Source organism: Scyliorhinus canicula, chromosome 28, assembly GCF_902713615.1.
Source record: "Scyliorhinus canicula chromosome 28, sScyCan1.1, whole genome shotgun sequence".
Classification (NCBI taxonomy): Eukaryota; Metazoa; Chordata; class Chondrichthyes; order Carcharhiniformes; family Scyliorhinidae; genus Scyliorhinus; species Scyliorhinus canicula.
In genome coordinates this window covers 16,061,435-16,080,415 of record NC_052173.1, presented here as the reverse complement: position 1 = coordinate 16,080,415, position 18,981 = coordinate 16,061,435, and the positions used below count along the sequence as shown (strand labels likewise).

The window sequence follows — 18,981 nt, the reverse complement described above, 5'->3', positions numbered from 1 at the left end:
TGCTGGGAGGAATGGCCTCCTGCAGTCTACATGAAATAACAGCAAGCTTTGAGTAACAAGGGACCTACCTCGACAGACACATTGGAGGGAGGCATTGGGTTGTACTGGGGAATGTATGTCCCTTGTATTGTTGTGGCGGCAGGCATGTACTGGGGAAAAGATACAGAAACAAATTAATTACCAGCATCACAACAAACTGAAGCGACAGACAACCTCCGCAGATACACCGTGACTGTTTGCTGGGCCCATTGGGGGCACCAAATTAAAAATGCCTCCTTAGTCACTTGCCCGGTCTAATTTCAGCCCCCAATAAAACCCACAAGATACCAACACTTCCAGAAAAAAGGTCAAAGGAAAGATGGCACCATATCAAATACCCCAGAAACATTCGGGAAAAAGCGTCATAAACAATGAATTACTTGGCAATATTGGTGAGTGGGAAAAGGGGACAGATATTTAAAAAGCAAGATCGCACATTGAGCCTCTCCGTTGGTTTTGGTCGCCTGGGTGACCATATTCTAATCTAATTATGATATGAAAATATTGGCTCACTACCAATAGAGTGAAGTAATATAAATGGTACCCGTGGGTGGGTGGGGGTGAAGGCAAGGTATTATGCAAGCTGTAATAAATTAACTTAGGACAGAGCCACACTGAGGGACATTCCCTGGGGTCACACAGTAACAGCTGAGGTACAATTCACCTGTACTTTCTGATGCCCCCTCACTGACTGGATAGAGGCAGCTGCATGGGTACAGCTAACATGGCTCACTTGTACATGGTCTTCATGAAATGAAAAAATGAACTGAAAATCGCTTATTGTCACAAGTAGGCTTCAAATGAAGTTACTGTGAAAAGCCCCTAGTCGCCACATTCCGCCGCCTGTTCGGGGAGGCTGGTACGGGAATTGAACCCGCCCTGCTGGCCTGCCTTGGTCTGCTTTCATTCGCATTGAATTGTTGTCACCAGGGGAGCATGCACTGGTGGTGACAACAACAACAACTTGCACTAACATGGCACCTTTAGCAGAACATCCGACACGGCCAGGCCAGGGGATATTACGCCAACTCGGTCCATGAGGTTGGTTTTAATGAGCGCCTTGGGACAGGTTCAGGGAGACACTGGGGCCTTGATCTTAACATCTCGTTGAAAGACTTGCACCCTCTGACAGTGCAGCACTCCTTCAGCACTGCCCTGGGGTGGGGTCGGCCCGCAATATGCACTCAAGTCTCTGCAGTGGATCTTGAACCCTCAACTGTCCAAATCAGATGGGGGAATTTCAGCAACTTAGTCAGGGTCACACTTCAAGTTGTGGGTTTCCAATGGCCTTTTCCCCTGTTTAAAAAAAATAAATCGACAAGCACCTCTCCGCCCACAACCCCTGCTGGTTCAATTACTTAAGCGTACAATTGAGCCATGTAGTCAGGACTAAGAAGATCCCAGTTTGATACCTGTTCTCTATGTTGAGGTAGTTTCTCTTTGTCATGGTGGCTGCTGCAAGAGGCGATATGGGAAGGCGGTGGTGTAGTGGGATTGTCGCTGAGCTAATAATCCAGAGACCCAGAGTAATGCTCTGAGGTCCTGGGCTCAAATCCCTCCAGGGCACTGGGTGAAATTTCAATTCAATAAAAATCTGGAATTAAAAGTCCATGAATCGAATGTCGTAAAAACCCATCTGGTTCACGAATATCCTTTAGGGAAGGAAATCTGCCAACATTACCTGGTCTGGCCGACATAAGGGGCTGGTTTAGCTCACTCGGTTAAATCGCTGGCTTTTAAAGCAGACCAAGCAGGCCAGCAGCACGGTTTGATTCCCGTACCAGCCTCCCCGGACAGGCGCCGGAATGTGGCGACTAGGGGCTTTTCACAGTAACTTCATTGAAGCCTACTCGTGACAATAAGCGATTTTCATTTCATTTTCAAGTGCTCTCTGAGATGGACAAGCGAGACACTTAGTTCAAGGGCAATTAGGGATGGGCAATAAAACGCCACACCCCGTGAACAAATTAGCAAATAAATTGGGTCTGCGTGTCAGGGAGAGAAAATATCTGGTTGGACTTCTCACTTCGGTCAAACATCCAGTTGACCAATTAATGACAATAGCCATGGCCAGGCCCACACCATGCACTGTCAGGCTGATTTCAACACCCCTCTCCTCCGCGGCCCCCAGCAGCGAAGTTTGAGACCATCCAACATAGAGCCGGGCTCGAACCTGAGATTTTCACAATCAATGACTAATGCAGCAGCGTTGATTTACAATGAAGAAGGAGGAACTGCTTTGAGGTTAGTTATGTACTCACTTACTTTTCCCCATGATCCCAGAGCACTACCAGTGTAGGCAGCACTTACCGTTCCTGTGCTGCCCAGGGACAGGTGACTAAGCTGTTGGGTTAATGGTCCCATCATCGATGTGGGTTGGATAGACATGGTGTGGTCCATCGTAGGCGTTATTACTGTTCCCTTCAAAAGACAAGCATCACAAACTGGTCTGAGCTTTCTATTTGTCCAATTTCCTGGAGGCAGTAACTCACATTGGGGGGGGGGGGGGGGGGGGCATACATTAAAGGTGGCCAGGAGCCTGACTCAAAGCCGGAGAATGCCAAACTTCAAAGGATCACAATAATTTCTACCACAGGGGAAAAGTGTTGATTGGTTGGCAGGTTGATTGTGATTGGACAAGGCCTTTTCAATTACCCAGCAGCTTGGGGAGCTTTAGTTCCCATTGTTTTCTCCGTGACAATGCCTGAGCTAATTAAATTCAACGTGTCAATGAATCAGCACCTTTTACCTCTGACATTTGGCATTCTTGTGTTTGTCCTGAGGTGTAGGGGATGAGAAGCTTCAGCAACATGTCTCTCTTTTAGCAATATTCAAGGACCTGGATTTCCCAATTCCCCGGGGTGGGTTTTCCGGCTGCGTTGGCCGACAGGTTCCTTGGCTTGTGTGCAAATGGCCGTTGACTACTGCAAGACCGGGCGATGCCACCGATGGCCAATGGCGAACTGCCTCCGCTGCCAGGAAAACCGCCGTGTGGGGGCGGGGGAGGAGCAATGTTTGTTTTATAAAATGGAAAGACAAAAAGGAATAAGGGAAGCTTACCATAGGCTGCATAAGGTACGATTGATGATGCATCCATGATGGGCTGTGGACCTGAGAATATTCAACAAAGACTTTATTTATGAAGCATCTTCAACTGAGTAAAACATATCCAACAAACTTTGACACTGAGCCAGAGAGAGGAGAACTGAGGATATTCTAACACAGAGCAGGAAAAGGAAGTTGACTTCACTTTGAAGTACAGATTGAGAGGTGATCATTACTCAAGTTTTTTAACTCAAAAATAGAGTACACAATTTTTTTCCCCCAGGGTAGCGTGTCCATTCCACCTGTCCTGCGCATCTTTGGGTTGTGGGGGTGAGGCCCACGCAGACACAGGGAGAATGTGCAAACTCCACACGGGCAGTGACCCGGGGCCAGGGTCAAACACGGGCCCTCGGCACCAGAGAATCATAGAATTTACAGTGCAGAAGGAGGCCATTCGGCCCATCGAGTCTGCACCGGCTCTTGGAAAGAGCACCCCACTTAAGCTCACACCTCCACCCGTAACCCAGTAACCCCACCTAACCTCAGGGCAATTTAGCATGGCTAATCCACCTAACCCTGCACATCTTTGGACTGTGGGAGGAAACCGGAGCACCCGGAGGAAACCCACGCAGCCACGGAGAGAACGTGCAGACTCCGCACAGTCAGTGACCCAAGCCGGGAAACGAACCTGGGACCTTGGAGCTGTGAAGCAATTGTGCTAACCACTGTGCTACCGTGCTACAATGAGGCAGCAGTACTAACCACTGCCCAACATGTCACCCTTATGTTGAGGTATAATGTGCTCAAAATCTTCAGCTGCCCACCTCAGCTCTGATATCAAGTTGGGACGAGAGGTAATGGGAATACTTCAGAAAAGAGGCAAACTCCTTCCCCCGTTGCCTTTCAGAGACTAAACCCCGCTTATTCTTTTTGTTTCTTTTTAAAAATGAATTTAGAGTACCAAATTCCTTTTTTCCCAATTAAGGGGCACTTTAGCATGCCTCTCAAGGGTGGGATGGCAGGAAGGTGGGGGGGGGGGGGGGGGGGGGGGAGGGAGGTGGGGGGGATTTGGAAACTAGGGCACCACAGTAGTAGCATTGCATCCGATGCCTACCTGCCCCCATCTAACCCCTGGGTATTTCACCCAAGGCATGGAAGGCATCAATTGGACCATTTGAGGCCCTTAAATGACTGCAATTTCCCCCCCTCCCCCACACAATGGGGGAGGCCTGCATCATCCTGGCTGGGTCTGTGGGGAGGATGGTGGTGGCGGCCTTGCTCAGCTGGCTGGACAGTTGGTTTGCGATGCAGAGCAAGGCGAACAGCGCGGGTTCAATTCCCGTACCGTTATTCTCAACCTTGCCCCTTGCCTGAGGTGTGGTGACCCTCAGGTTAAACCACCACCAGTCAGCTCTCCCCCTCAAAGGGGGACGCAGCCTGTGGGAATCTGGGACTATGGCGACTTTAATAGTCCTCTCACATTCTTGAGAAAGTTTGAGACAAACCCCATCCCACATTTGCCTCCGACACCTTCATGCAGTGCGACCTTGGGATAGTGCGCTCATTGTTGGAGGTACCATCTTTCCCATGAAATACTGAACTGAGGGGCCCACTTCCTTCTCCCATTCAATGTTAAAGATCCTACGGCACAATTCAAGGTCTCTAAGTGTTTTGGATATGTTCTTCCTTTTTGTTAAATTTAGAGAACCCAATTCTTTTTTTCCAATTAAGGGGCAATTTAGCGTGGCCAATCCACTGACCCTGCACACCCTTTTGGGTTGTGGGGGTGAGACCCGCCCAGACACGGGGAGAATGTGCAAACTCCACACGGGCCGGGATCGAACACGGGTCCTTGGTGCAGTGAGGCAGCAGTGCTAACCACTGCGCCGCCGTGCCGCCTCAAGACATGTTCTTCCTTTAATGTCTTCACTGCAATTCACCTCCATTGCTCCTTTCTCAAAACAGTAGAACCCATTTTGAAAAGATATCCACAATCGTTAAAATAAAAGAGTTGCCTCACGCTCTCTCCTGCACTTCTCAATCTCCAGGGTGGCCAAATCTGGTTGGCTGCATTCGTGGAGGTTTCATCACATGACCTCCTGCTGCCAACCCCCTTCCACCCCCCCCCCCCCCACCCCCCCCCCCCCCACCCTCACCCCCACCCCCACCCCACCCCACACTACCATTGGACCACCATCGTCCAATACCAGTGCCCACACAGCCTTCCCACAGCCAATTGGAAAGCAAAGAGACTCTGTCAACTGATTGGATGATTCTTGGCTGACAGTCAAACATCCATTTTCCCCCACACCCAGTCTAAATGGAAGTGTTCAAAGAAGATGCAAACAAAATCCTTTCTTTTTTATTGATGCTCTTCTGATCTTTCTCGTGGGTTTGCTAGCATGAGATTGATCTCCAGTTCCTAGAGGCTGCAAGTCAATCCTGGAGGGTTGGCGACCCAGCCTGCACTTGAGAGGCCTGAGGCCTTCATTACACATAAAGTGTTCTGGGGTCATCCTTAAACACTCACCTGATACGAGGACACAGGGGAGGTGATGTATGGTGAGATGGATGTCTGTGCGATCATCCTGTTCGGAGCAATACTGTAGGGGCTGGAATAAAATCTAGAGCAAAAAAGGACAGAGACAGGCTTTAGTCATTGTTAACCATATATTTGTTTTGCTGCTTCCTTTTGATTCCATGTTTCTTCCCATTTCCACCCTAATCCTGCTTGGCTGCAACTATGGGAAAGTCGGGCCCATCCCAAGGGTCCCGTCGCTTGTTTAACCCATGTTTGGTCCTGGAAAGGATATTGCCTCCATCCAAATATGGCCCCCCAAGGAAAGCCCTGGAAATCCCCTGGTAATGTTGAGAAAAAGGGTCCCCCGAGACCTGTGGAACCTTTGCTCCTCACCTCTGCGACCTGGGCACTCCATGGGAGCAAAGGTCACAGAAGCACGATCTTCACCATCTTGGTCAATGCAAGAGTGGTCACTTTGGCGAGGGACTTGGGAGGGCAGCTGGCTGCTATGGCACTGAACCCCGGCAAATAGTCCGCACCGTCAGGGATAGATGCGGTGGAACACCAAGGAAAATAAAATCCTTCCTCCTTTGGGGATTCCCGACATAAAGGATCGCCTCAGAGAATCTGGGTGTTCTGGCGGCATTTAATAAACCACGGAGAGCAGAAGCCAGTACGTTCTCCCTTCTCTTAGCCAGGAGAATAGGTGGTGTCAGAGTTAAGATATCTAAAGGGGTGGGAGAACTTGAAAAGGACATTGTGAGGAGTGATCACAGTAAGGCAAAGCTACTTACTCGTTTTGCAAAGCAGTCGTTGGGTCATATGTCAGTGTCATTGCGCCCTGAAAGGATAAATATATTAAGGTATTTATTTGAACAATCCTCTCATTGGCAAAAAAACAACCACAAGTGGAATCAGAAGCGGCCATTCGGTCCATCTCTCACTTTCACAGACTTTATTGCAGTCCAACCCATCATATATTCTACCCTACCGACTTAATTGCCTTCCACAACCCCAGCATCATCGATCCTATCATGGACTTATCATACAGTTTACAGTGTTGAAGGAGGCTATTCGGCCCATCGAGTCTGCACCGGCCCTTGGAAAGAGCACCCTACCTAAGCTCACACCTCCATCCTATCACCATAACCCCACCTAAACTTTTTGTTTTGGACCCTAAGGGCAATTTAGCATGGTCAATCCACCTAACCTGCACATCTTTGGACTGTGGGAGGAAACCGGAGCACCCGGAGGAAACCCACGCAGTCACGGGGAGAATGTGCAGACTCCGCACAGACAGTGACCCAAGCCGGGAATCGAACCTGGGACCCTGGAGCTGTGAAGCAACTGTGCTAACCTCTGTACTACCGTGCCCCCCCCCCCCTCACGACTTCAGCCACCCATTTAATTTCTGAGGGAAAATTGTGCACAAATAGCCCTTAATCCCGAAACGGTAATTAAGCAAAACCCCAGAAGATTTAAATCCACTCTTCAACCCTAACCGACTGCATCCAGCTCTGTCTTGAGTATCCCTCTCTTTGCCTATAACTGTTCCCAAACATTGTGAATCTTTGGGAAGGATTTCACCACAGAAGTGCAGTGCAGCACCAGCTCCACGGACTGTGGAAAATGTGGTCGCCTGCATGTGGTCCAAATTAATTTGCTGTCACGGTAACACATATGGACAGCGTGGCACAACTAAATACAGTGCGTGTTCCATGGATTACATTGGATATATTGCACAGAGACAGGCCATTCGATCCATCCAGTTCATGCTGCCGTTTATGCGCCACTCAAGCCTCCTCCCACCTTTCCTCCTCGAAATCCACTTTCGTAACCCTCTATTTCTCTCTCTCCTTATCTCTGTCTCGTTTCTCTTAAATCCATCTACACTATTCGCTTCAACGTTCCACATTCTCCCCACTCTCTGGGTGGAGAGGTTTCTCCTGAATTCCCAGATTTCTTGCTGAATATCTTACATTGACGATCTCGAGTGATGCTCTTGCCCACAAGAGGAAACATTCTCTCGGGATCCCCTTCATCGAAAACCTTTCAGAATGAAAAAAGCCTCTTGTGAGGTCACCTCATTCTTCCTTCTTCCAGAGAGTAGCGACCCAGTCAGTCCGTCCTTTCCTGATATGTAAACCCACACAGTTCTGGGATCATCCTTGTCAATGCTCTCTATGGGCGGCACGGTGGCGCAGTGGGTTAGCCCTGCTGCCTCACAGCGCCGAGGTCCCAGGTTCGATCCCGGCTCTGGGTCACTATCCGCGTGGAGTTTGCACATTCTCCCCGTGTCTGCGTGGGTCTCACCCCCACAACCCAAAGATGTGCAGGATAGGTGGGCTGGCCACGCTAAATTGCCCCTTAATTGGAAAAAAAAGAATTGGGTATTCTACATTCATTTATTTTTTAAATTTAGAATACCCAATTCATTTTTTCCAATTAAAATGGTGGCTCTATGCACCCTCTCCAGTGCCTCTTTCTAATATAGTGACTGGATCGGTGTACAGTGTGGCCTAACTAAGGTTCAATATCGGTTTAACATAACCTCCCTACTTTTCAATTCTACCCCTCCAGAAATAAAACCTCATGCTTGTTTTTTTTTTATGGTCTCTAACCTGCGACACGACCTTTAGTGATTGATGTATTGGTGCTCAGATATTCCTTTGTTCCTCTACCACACCCAGACTTACAACTTCCAAGGAATAAGTCACCTCCCTATTCCTCCTCGCATGTGGTGGTATCATAATCACCACCAACGCTCTGTGACCCCATATCTTTCCCTGTTGCAGGTGCCGAGACTGACGTACGAGGCCAGCGATCAGGAGCAGGGAGATTTGGTGATTTCCCATCTCCGTCTTCCCTGCTCCGCTCAAAGACAGCGACAAAGTCAATTTGTGCCAGAGATCCTCGTCTGGGAGCTCTGTGATCAGTGGAAACCCCAGTGCCACACTGGGGGAGGTCCAGCCCCCTGTCACTCTCCACGAGAGCCCCTTGCGTTCTGAATCTTGTCAGGCAAACAACAACAACTTGCATTGAAATAGCGCCTTTACTGCTGTAAAACACAATTTAACGCCGAGTCACAGGAGTCAACAGGGCCGGTGACTAAAAGCTCAGTTAAAGAGGCAGGTTTTAAGGAGCGTCTTCAGTGAAGAGAGATGGAGTGGCTGATTGGCTCAGGGAGTGAATTCCAGAGCTTGGGGCCCAGGCGGCTGGATGGTGGAGCGATTAGAATCAGGGATGCTCAGAGGACGGCAGATTTCTCCGAGCGGCAGGTGGTGATTACAGAGATAGGCAGGGGCGAGGCTATGGAGGGATTTGAAAGTATGTTACAATTGACACCCTGTCAGAATGGCGGTCAGCGAGCACATGGGTGAACGGGATGTGCTGTGAATTAGAGGATGCCGCAGAGTTTGGGTGAACGTAGGTTCACCCGACAAGCAGCACGGTATCGTAGTGGTTAGCACAATTGCTTCACAGCTCCAGGGTCCCAGGTTCGATTCCCGGCTTGGGTCACTGTCTGTGCGGAGTCTGCACATCCTCCCCGTGTGTGCGTGGGTTTCCTCCGGGTGCTCCGGTTTCCTCCCACAGTCCAAAGATGTGCAGGTTAGGTGGATTGGCCATGATCAATTGCCCTTAGTGTCCAAAATTGCCCTTAGTGTTGGGTGGCGTTACTGGGTTATGGGGATAGGGTGGAAGTGTGGGCTTGTGTAGTGTGCTCTTTCCAAGAGCCAGTGCAGACTCGATGGGCCAAATGGCCTCCTTCTGCACTGTAAATTCTATGATCTATGATCGAGGTGGAGGACTTGCACTGAGCGGTTGAGGACTCTGGGCCTGTACTTGGTGGGGTTCAGAAGGATGACGGGAGGGATCTTATTGAAACTTAGATACTGCGAGGTCTGGATAGAGTGGACATGGAGAGGATGATTCCACTGTACGAAAAACCATCTCAGACTAAAGGGTCGATCCTTTAAAACAGAGATGAGGAGGAATTTCTTCAGCCAGAGGGTGGTGAATCTGTGGAACTCTTTACCGCAGAAGGCTGTGGAAGCCAATTCACTGAGTGTCTTTAAGACAGAGATAGATAGGTTCTTGGTTAAAAAGGGGATCAGGGGATATGAAATGAAAATGAATGAAATGAAAATCGCTTATTGTCACAAGTAGGCTTCAAATGAAGTTACTGTGAAAAGCCCCTAGTCACCACATTCCGGCGCCTGTTCGGGGAGGCTGGTACGGGAATTGAACCATGCTGCTGGCCTGCTTTCAAAGCCAACGATTTAGCTCTTGTGCTGATCCAGATATGGGGAGAAGGCAGGAGAATGGGGATGAGGAAATATCAGCCATGATTGAATGGCGGAGCAGATTCGATGGGCCGAGTGGCCTAATTCTGCTCCAATGTCTTATGGTCTTATGTATTTCTGGAGGGTGCAAGATGAGAGGCCAAGCAAGGAACAGGGGGGAGACCATGCCAAGAGAGCGATTCCTGCAAGGCTTTGCTCCATCATCCTGGGGTCGGCCTGCCTTTGAAGTTGCTGACATGTGAAGAACTGATGTGACAGAGAGAGCAAGAAGCCGCCCCTTACCGGCTCTCCATCTCTAGGCCAGGCCCGGCCATTCTGCAGGTACTTGTTCTGATTTTGCCGCTTTTTCTGTCCACCGTCTGCAAATTTACACAGCAGTGGTTCCGAGGGAGCTACAATGGAAAAAGAGAGAAATGAAAACACCTACATGTCAGGGAAGGATGGCGCTCAGACCCAGTCCAGGAGCTCTCACCGCCTCCCCCACACCGTCTCGTTTCCCAATTCTTTATTGGAAGCATTAACCCACGTCGTGCCACTTTACCCCGTTATCTTAAATAATGGTGTCGCCTCACTTCTCCAATCTGTAGAAGGCACAAAGATGAGTCGAAGGTTCAGAATGCAGAGTACTCACCTGCAACACCTGGCTGCATCTTAATGAATTTACCATTGAAATGAGCAATGATGGCTTCGCATTTCTCTGTTGATTCCATCCTACAAGAAGAACAAGACGCAGCGTTAAGGAAGCTGTTAAGAGGACTGGGCGGAGAAACTAGGAATCTGCTGAGAGTCAGCACGTAACGCGCAGTGATTCCCAGAAGCCCGCTGCCGTTTAACGCTCACTTGAGCACTGATTGGCTGTGGGTGGGACTTCTGTCCCCCCCCCCCCCCCCCCCCCCCCCGCCTGGAAGGATACCACGACCATAGAGCTACTGACCAGCCGGATTGGCCGACTGCTGTCCAACCCGTCCAGGCACAGCGTGCAGTGGCCAGAAGTGGTCTTTCTTGCTCCTTCGCCCATAGCCCCACAAATTGGGGCAGCACGATGGTTAGCACTGTTGCCTCACAGCTCCAGGATCACAGGTTCGATTCCCGGCTTGGGTCACTGTGAGGAGTCTGCACGTTCTCCCCGTGTCTGCGTGGGTTCCCTCCGGGTGCTCCGGTTTCCCCCCACAAGTCCCGAAAGACGTGGTGTTAGGTGAATTGGACATTCCGCCCAAAAATCTTTCCTGCATTAATTGGGCTTGGCTGAGCTTCCAGAGGATCCTCTCTGCTTCAGAACAGCAAATCAGCCCAGGCTGTGGTGATCTTTCAAGTGTCAGCATCATATCTTCACGATGAGAATAATTAAATGCCCGCAATTTGGTGGTGGTGGTTGGGGGGGGGTTTGGGTCTCTGATGACCCATTGACATGTCAGGTCAAAATGATTTGCCTCAGGATTTACCGGGCCTCTGGCCTGCCTTCACTTTGCACACAATTCACACAGTGCAGCCCCCAAGCTTTGGAAGATAATCACATAATCAGTGTGTTTTCTGAATAATGCAAAGATATGCTGCTTATATTTGCACCATCAGGTGAAGCCTGAGGTCTAAAATACACACTGGCAGTGTCAGAAGCACACACGGCCTCCAGGTTTATTGTGGGAATTGGGGTTCAAGAATTGGGCTAAGATTTGTGAAATTTTCATTATTTTCCTTGAGGTGATTAAACTATACCGAAGTGAAACACAGAAGCTGCAATAAAGGGGCAGCACGGTAGCATGGTGGTTAGCATAAATGCTTCACAGTGCCAGGGTCCCAGGTTCGGTTCCCGGCTGGGTGACTGTCTGTGTGGAGTCTGCACATCCTCCCCGTGTGTGCGTGGGTTTCCTCCGGGTGCTCCGGTTTCCTCCCACAGTCCAAAGATGTGCGGGTTAGGTGGATTGGCCATGATAAATTGCCCTTAGTGTCCTAATAGTAAGGTTGAGAGAGCGGGGGGGGGGGGGGTTGTTGGGTTACGGGTATAGGGTGGATACGTGGGTTTGAGTAGGGTGATCATGGCTCGGCACAACATTGAGGGCCGAAGGGCCTGTTCTGTGCTGTACTGTTCTATGTTCTATGTAAAGTATACAACAGACAGCAATAAACACCTTGGACGGGATTCTCCCCTACCCGGCGGGGCGGGGGGGCCCGGCGTAACGGAGCGGCGTGAACCACTCCGGCGTCGGGCCGCCCCAAAGGGCCAGAATCCTCCGTACCTTCAGGGGCGAGGCCCACCCCAGAGTGGTTGGTGCCCCGCCGGCTGGCATGGAAGGCCTTTGCCGCCGCACTAGCCGGAGCAGAAGGGACTCCGCCAGCTGGTGCGGGTCCACGTATGCGCGGGAGCGTCAGCGGCTGCTGACGTCATCCCCGCGCATGCGCAGGGGGGGGTTCACCATCGCGCTGGCCATCGCGGAGGACCACAGCGGCCGGCGCGTAGGAAAAGAGTGCCCCCACGGCACAGGCCTGCCTGCAGATCGGAGGGCCCCAATCGCGGGCAAGGCCACCGTGGGGGCACCACCTGGGGCCAGACCGCCCCGTGCCCCCCCCCCCCCCCCCCCCGGACCCCGGAGTCCCACCGGTAAGGGACCTTGTCCAATTTATGCCGGCGGGGGCTGCATAGAACGAGTGGGACTTCGGCCCATCGTGGGCCGGAGAATCGCCGGGGGGGAAGGCCGCTATGAGCGGCCGACGACCGGCACAGCGCGATTCCTGCCCCCGCCAAATCTCCAGCGCCGTAGAATTCGGCGGCCGGTGGGGGTGGGATTCACGCCGCCCCCCCCGGCGATTCTCTGACCTGGCGGGGGGTTGGAGAATCCTGCCCCTGATTTATTGGGCCTTTAACACAAGCAAAATCCATCTTTATGACGCATCAGAACCTTAATTATACTTTATTTCCCTTGATAAAACCCTATGGTTTCAGAATGACTCTTTCATATTTACGACCCCTGGCTTTCGACTCCCAAAACAAATGGATTCCCCTGCCCTGTAGCACTGCTGCCAGTGGCAGCCATTTGCATGCATTAGCATAGGGAGGAAGCATTGTATGCCAGTTCATTCACAATGTGGGCCTGTTGACCAAGGGAGGGCAAGGGCAGAATTGAACGGCCAATGGAGCCAGAACTCTGGGCAGAATTCAGCCAAAACATTTCTAAGGGTGCGATTTAATGGCCTCGTCACGGCAGGCTAGTGACAGGAAGAGGCCATTGAATCTTAAGAGAGGCTTCTCGTGAAACTTGCAACATTCAAAACACCTCGAGATTTAATGGAGTCTCGCAAGACATCGCAATCTGGATCTCGCCCTCACTGGGTGGGATCAAGATCAACATATTTATATGCAGCATTCTCCCGTCTCCTGGAACCTAATGGAGGCGGCTGCAAGGCCTCACCAGGGTTCCCTTTAGTACTCGACCAGACGTCATGGCACCTCGGGAGGGAGGGGGTTGCGCCCTCGACCTTTGGAGACCCCTGAGCGGTCGGGGACAGGGTAGGGCAACAACCTGATTCTCCCTCTGACACCTGGGCACCTTGGCCAGCCTGGCAGTGCCAAGGTGTCCGAGTGTTAGGTTGGCACTGCCAGGGATCGGGGCCGGGCGGCCTTATCGGATGGAGGGAGGGTGAGGAGGTATTCCCGGGGGCTTCCCCGAGGTTGGGGGAAGTGGGGCTTGATACGGAGTTGGGGGTGGGGAGAGAGGGCGTTGGAGCGGCCGGACAGAATGGTATCACACGCACGCACATAAACACAGACACAAACACACACATGAACACACCCCACAAACACGTACCCACCAACGTACACACAAACACTCACACACACACCAAACACACACACACAACACACACCCACTCTCAGCCTGGGGACTGATGCTGGCTGTTAGCTTTAGTGTGATACTAGGCTATCCTTTACCCACCAGGCCATCGAGGGAGCTGGAATCCTACTATAGGGCACTTTTTCTTTGGAACATTTAACGCTCAACAAAGATCCCTCATGCGGGCCTGGAATGCCGTGGTTTAAAAGATTGTTCATGCTATAAGCATGTCCAAACACAAGGGGGAGTCATTGTGCTGTACACATCCTCAGCCTGTCCCGTTTCAAGATCAAGCTCCTTTTCTGGAGGTGGCGAGAGACGCTATCGCATAATCAAACATTATCCTGCTCACTAAATTACCAGGAAAACAGGTACACCATCAGTCACCTTCCCTCACTGGGGGAGCAGGCCTTCAAATCAATTCCAGGCCTTGGTTAGTTTGCTCTTCAACGGCCCTGATCACATGGGTTGACCCAGCCTTGAATTTCCTGTCTCTGTCTCATAAAGGAACAGTGTGGCTGGGCTCAGAGTCTCGCAGCTCTGTGTCCGAACCCACACAGTGTTCACCCATTACCCCCTGTGCTCGCTGACCTCCACTGGCTCCCAGTCAGACAATGTCTTTGTCTCATCCTGGTTCTCAAATCCCTTCCTGGCTTCACCCCCTACCTCTCTCTGTAGCCTCCCCTCCAGTCCCCACAACCCTCTGAGGTTGCAGTGATCCTCCAAATTCGGCCTCCTTCTTTGCACCATTGGAGATAGCGCCTCGCTAGGGTCCTTCCTGTTCCTTCCCCTATTTCCCCTTTCTTTTATTTTGCTGTTATCATGTTTGATCCATGGATGATTAATGGACATGCGTCTTTAAGTCAAGAAGCAGAATGAATGAGGAATTCAGAAGTTACAGGAGAGAACACTCTGCTAATCTCTGCTGGTTTGAACGGGAGCTTCAGACTGTTTGGCACCAGAGAGAGAGAGAGAGATGGGGTAGGAGTCAGTTCAATTGAATGGCTGGTGGTCAATGAATTAGCTAAAAGGCCGTACTCTGCCCGGCAACAGCTGGTGATTGGATCTTATCCCAGTGGGATGGTTCTCAGAGACATTTTTTCAAAAAAATGGCAATTTAGCATGGCCAATACACCTACCTTGCACATCTTTGGGTTGTGGGGGTGAGACCCACACAGACAGGGGGAGAAGGTGCAAATCCACATGGACAGTCACCCAGAGCCGGGATCGAACCCGGGTCCTCGGCGCCGTGAGGCAGAAGGGCTAATCACTGCGCCACCAGGCCGCCAGGTTCTCAGAGACCTGAGGGAGCAGTTGAGTCCTAGACACAGAAAGACAAGGTCCTACTTTCTCTCCCTCTCCAGAAAGGCTGTGGGTGCTGTATTCCTGAAACGGTAGAGAACCTGAATGACTGAGTCTCCAAGGGAGCATTGCAAACAAAGACAAGGACCTGCTCTCTCTGCCGCAAAAGGCTGTTCTGAAACTACAGAGACCTGATTGAATCTGCAGTCAAACCTTGAACTGAAAGCAAAGTTTGAAGAGGAGTGAGGTGCTAAAATCCACCATCTAAAACCAAGACTTTTTTTTCCCTTTTACTTATGATTTTTTTTACCTCTTTCTCCCCCTCTGTGTTTGTCTGTCTTATGTGTGTGTGTGCGAGTGTGCGTTTGTGTGTGTATTTCGAGGGTGGGTTAAAGTGGGGAATTAGATATTAGTTAGCCAGTTGTCTTTGTTGCGTATTTCATTACAATGAGAACCATAGTACTACTGCAGTGCAGCAGGAGACTATTCAGCTCATCGAGTCTGCACCGACCCTCCAAAAGAGCACCCTACCCAGGCCCACTCCCTCGCCTCACTCCCCGGCAACCCAACCCAACCCAACCTTGGACACTAAGGGGAAATTTAGTATGGCCAATCCACCTAACCTTCACATCTTTGGACACTAAGGGGCAATTTAGAATCGGCCAATCCACCTAACCTACACATCTTTGGACACTAAGGGACAATTTAACATGGCCAATCCACCTAACCTGTATATCTTTGGACTGTAAGGGACAATTGATCATTGCCAATCCACTTAACCTGTACATCTTTGGACACTAAGGGACAATTGATCATGGCCAATCCACCTAACCTGCACATCTTTGGACACTAAGGGACAATTGATCATGGCCAATCCACCTAACCTGTACATCTTTGGACACTAAGGGACAATTTAGCATGGCCAATCCACCTAACCTGCACATCTTTGGGCTGTGGGAGGAAACCGGAGGACCCGGAGGAAACCCACGCACACACGGGGAGAATGTGCAGACTCCACACAGACAGTCATCCGAGGCTGGAATCGAACCCGGATCCCTGGCACTATGAGGTATCAGTGCTAGCCACTGTGCCACCGTGCCGCCCCAACCGTGTTTACATTTACAAACCTGGTGACTGTAATTACTGGGCAGCCAGGGGCCAAAGACTTTGGATATTTTTCGAACGATTGGTTAATTCACTTGTGTTGTGGCTCCGGGGAAATTGGGGCTGGAATTGACCGTGCACTAACCTTCAGCTGGCTAGGCCACAGGCTCTGGAATCCCAGCCCCACCACCCCCAAAGCAAAAAGTGAAACATGGAAAATAACGAGTACTCGTCTGAACTGGTCTTGTATATCTTAAACGGAACACCAGTTCGAACCAGTAACAGTCATTTCCCAGGTTCATTTTCTTCTTCCCACAATCATTTTTAGACACTCCTTAAAACCTACCTTTTGGTCACCTGACCTTATGTCGCCTCTCAAGCGAAGGCCAGGGCCAGGAGCAACAAGCGGGCAAACCCCTTTGCCCCTCTCTCGTACACGTTTGGTTCAAACCGTCCTCACCTGGCAAAGCCGACACCTCGGCTGGTGCCATTAGCATCCCGCAGTATCCTGGTCGAAATAACCTGGCCAAAAGGTTTGAGCATGTTCTGGAGCTCCTGCTCGTCCATGGATAGCGGCAGGTTGGAGATGTACAGGTTCGTTGGGTCCTGTTCTTGTTGCTGCCGAGGGGAAAACAATAACCTGATTACAGCGCTGTTCCGCTCTGGCTGCCATCTTGTTTATGTCCCATCAACCTCCTCCTGCTCTCACTTGATGACCATACACACGTGGTACCCCGCAGAAATCACTGGGTAACAATCAGGACTGCTGTTCTCTGGTTTGGAGGCCAACAGCAGCACAGTGTTGGACGCGAAAACTTAACATCCAGTTGTAGGCCCGAATCCAAACGGGGGACATTTTCAGACTGAATGGTTGGGTTCCTAAAACTAACGCACACTAACTAACTGAACCACACTTGATCCACTTCTAATTCTCATACTATTTGCTATAATTTCCCATGCCAGCGAATGCTATTCCTTTGTGACCTGAAGTGAAAGAAAAACCATCGGCACAGCACATATATTTCAATTTTTGTGTATCTGGGGGGGCCGGGGGGGGGGGGGGGGGGGGGGAGTTGTGGTGTGGGGAGGGGTGAGAAATCCACCGCTAGTCTATCAAAGCACCAACTACTGTCCAGAAATGAAATGAAATCGAACAACCCCCACTAACTGTACACAATTCAGACTGGAGTATTTTCAAGAATGTTGCAGATGGTATGATTGGGCCTCTGTTCTCATCGTTCCGGATGTCCCCTGGACACCTTCATGTATTTACTGCATTTACAGACTCTGCGCGTCGTAAAGGAACGCTATTTGCTCAACAACTGCTCACATTTACACACGCATGTCCTGCTTTCTATGGGGTGGCTACATGCCCATTACGTGCCTGTAACAGACTGTCACACACTCGGTCCACACCTGTTCCAGGGCCCTGGCGTACTTATTGCCCATTTAGAATTTAGCTGGAAGAAAAAAAGACACCCCCGGTCAAAGCTTTTTGTCTTGCACTCATCAGGGCAGATTTGCAAGAAAGCTAAATCTCAACAACAGTTTGCACCACATGAGAAAATGGTTGACAATTCAACTCTGTTGCTCCCTTTGAAATTTGGTATTCTTGCAGCTGTCCTGATGAAAAGCTTCTACAGCACATATCCGTCCTACCAAGCGACTTCATTTAGACCTATTGGTCAGGAATTGTATAGTCCTGCCAGCCTTAGCCAACAATTTACTTCTTACAGGGTTATTATGTACTTATTTCAGCTTAGCATGAGGTTGTTACATGCATGTTACATCACTGACATTAGTCCGTTAAATGTTGCACATTGATCATGAGGGGTGGGGGAATATGACAAGCACTCAGAAATCCATTTTGTTCTTAATCCATGCCTGCACCAGATCTTTTCCTACCTTGACATGAAACTGTACCAAATGCTCCCAGATATAACATCAATGTGTGAAGACAGATTGGGAAACATTAAAGATCGGAGAACAGAGTGTGTCTGACTCAGTAACCAGTCAAGGGATGGAACCTTCTTTACTTTGATAACAGATTCCTAAAATAACATTTACTTCTTTGGGAATAATGAAATGGAGCCAAGCTCCGCCTCATCTCTACCTCATAATACAATCCTCTTAGTTCAGGAACGAGTTCCAGAACAAGCATGGTGTTCCTTTAGCCTCCCTCCAATAATTCAACATCTTTCCTGCAGCATGCAGCACGTCCTTCTAGTCCCCTAATTGTCCCACTGAAAGTCATTCCTCTCATCCCCTAACTCGCCCATCGAAGACAATCCCTCTAATCCCCAAACTCTCCCATCAAAGACCATCCCTCTAATCCCCTAACTCTCCCATCCCTCTAATCCCCAATTTTCCCATCGAAGACCATCCCTCTAATCCGCTAACTCTCCCATTGAAGACCATCCCTCTAATCCCCTAACTCTCCCATTGAAGACCATCCCTCTAATCCCCAACTTTCCCATCGAAGACCATCCCTCTAATCCCCTAACTCTCCCATCCCTCTAATCCCCAATTTTCCCATCGAAGACCATCCCTCTAATCCCCTAACTCTCCCATAGAAAACCATCCCTCTAATCCCCAACTTTCCCATCGAAGACCATCCCTCTAATCCCCTAACTCTCCCATCGAAGAGCATCCCTCTAATCCCCTCACTCTCCATCGAATATCATCCCTCTAATCCCCTAACTCTCCCATCGAAGACCATCCCTCTAATCCTCTAACTCTCCCATCGAAGACCATCCCTCTAATCCTCTAACTCTCCCATTGAAGACCATCCCTCTAATCCCCAACTTTCCCATCGAAGACCATCCCTCTAATCCCCTAACAC

At 50.2% G+C, this 18,981-nt stretch overlaps 1 protein-coding gene across 8 annotated transcripts in view; it reads right to left on the bottom strand.

Annotated features, from left to right (window-relative positions):
• LOC119958175 (RNA-binding motif, single-stranded-interacting protein 2-like) overlaps nucleotides 1–18,981 on the bottom strand; it is a 244,387-nt gene that overhangs the window by 8,787 nt on the left and 216,619 nt on the right. For 5 of the 8 annotated variants that reach the window (XM_038786513.1, XM_038786514.1, XM_038786520.1 and 2 more), the window contains exons 5-12: nucleotides 16,600–16,757; nucleotides 10,541–10,620; nucleotides 10,192–10,301; nucleotides 6,400–6,446; nucleotides 5,615–5,708; nucleotides 3,100–3,150; nucleotides 2,305–2,460; nucleotides 69–149 (exon numbers count right to left, since the gene is read on the bottom strand). In XM_038786513.1, the coding sequence (XP_038642441.1) occupies nucleotides 69–149; nucleotides 2,305–2,460; nucleotides 3,100–3,150; nucleotides 5,615–5,708; nucleotides 6,400–6,446; nucleotides 10,192–10,301; nucleotides 10,541–10,620; nucleotides 16,600–16,757 (777 nt within the window). Of the gene's footprint in view, nucleotides 1–68; nucleotides 150–2,300; nucleotides 2,461–3,099; nucleotides 3,151–5,614; nucleotides 5,709–6,399; nucleotides 6,447–10,191; nucleotides 10,302–10,540; nucleotides 10,621–16,599; nucleotides 16,758–18,981 lie in introns of all 8 variants that reach the window. The other 3 variants (XM_038786518.1, XM_038786517.1, XM_038786519.1) reach the window with 2 other exon arrangements.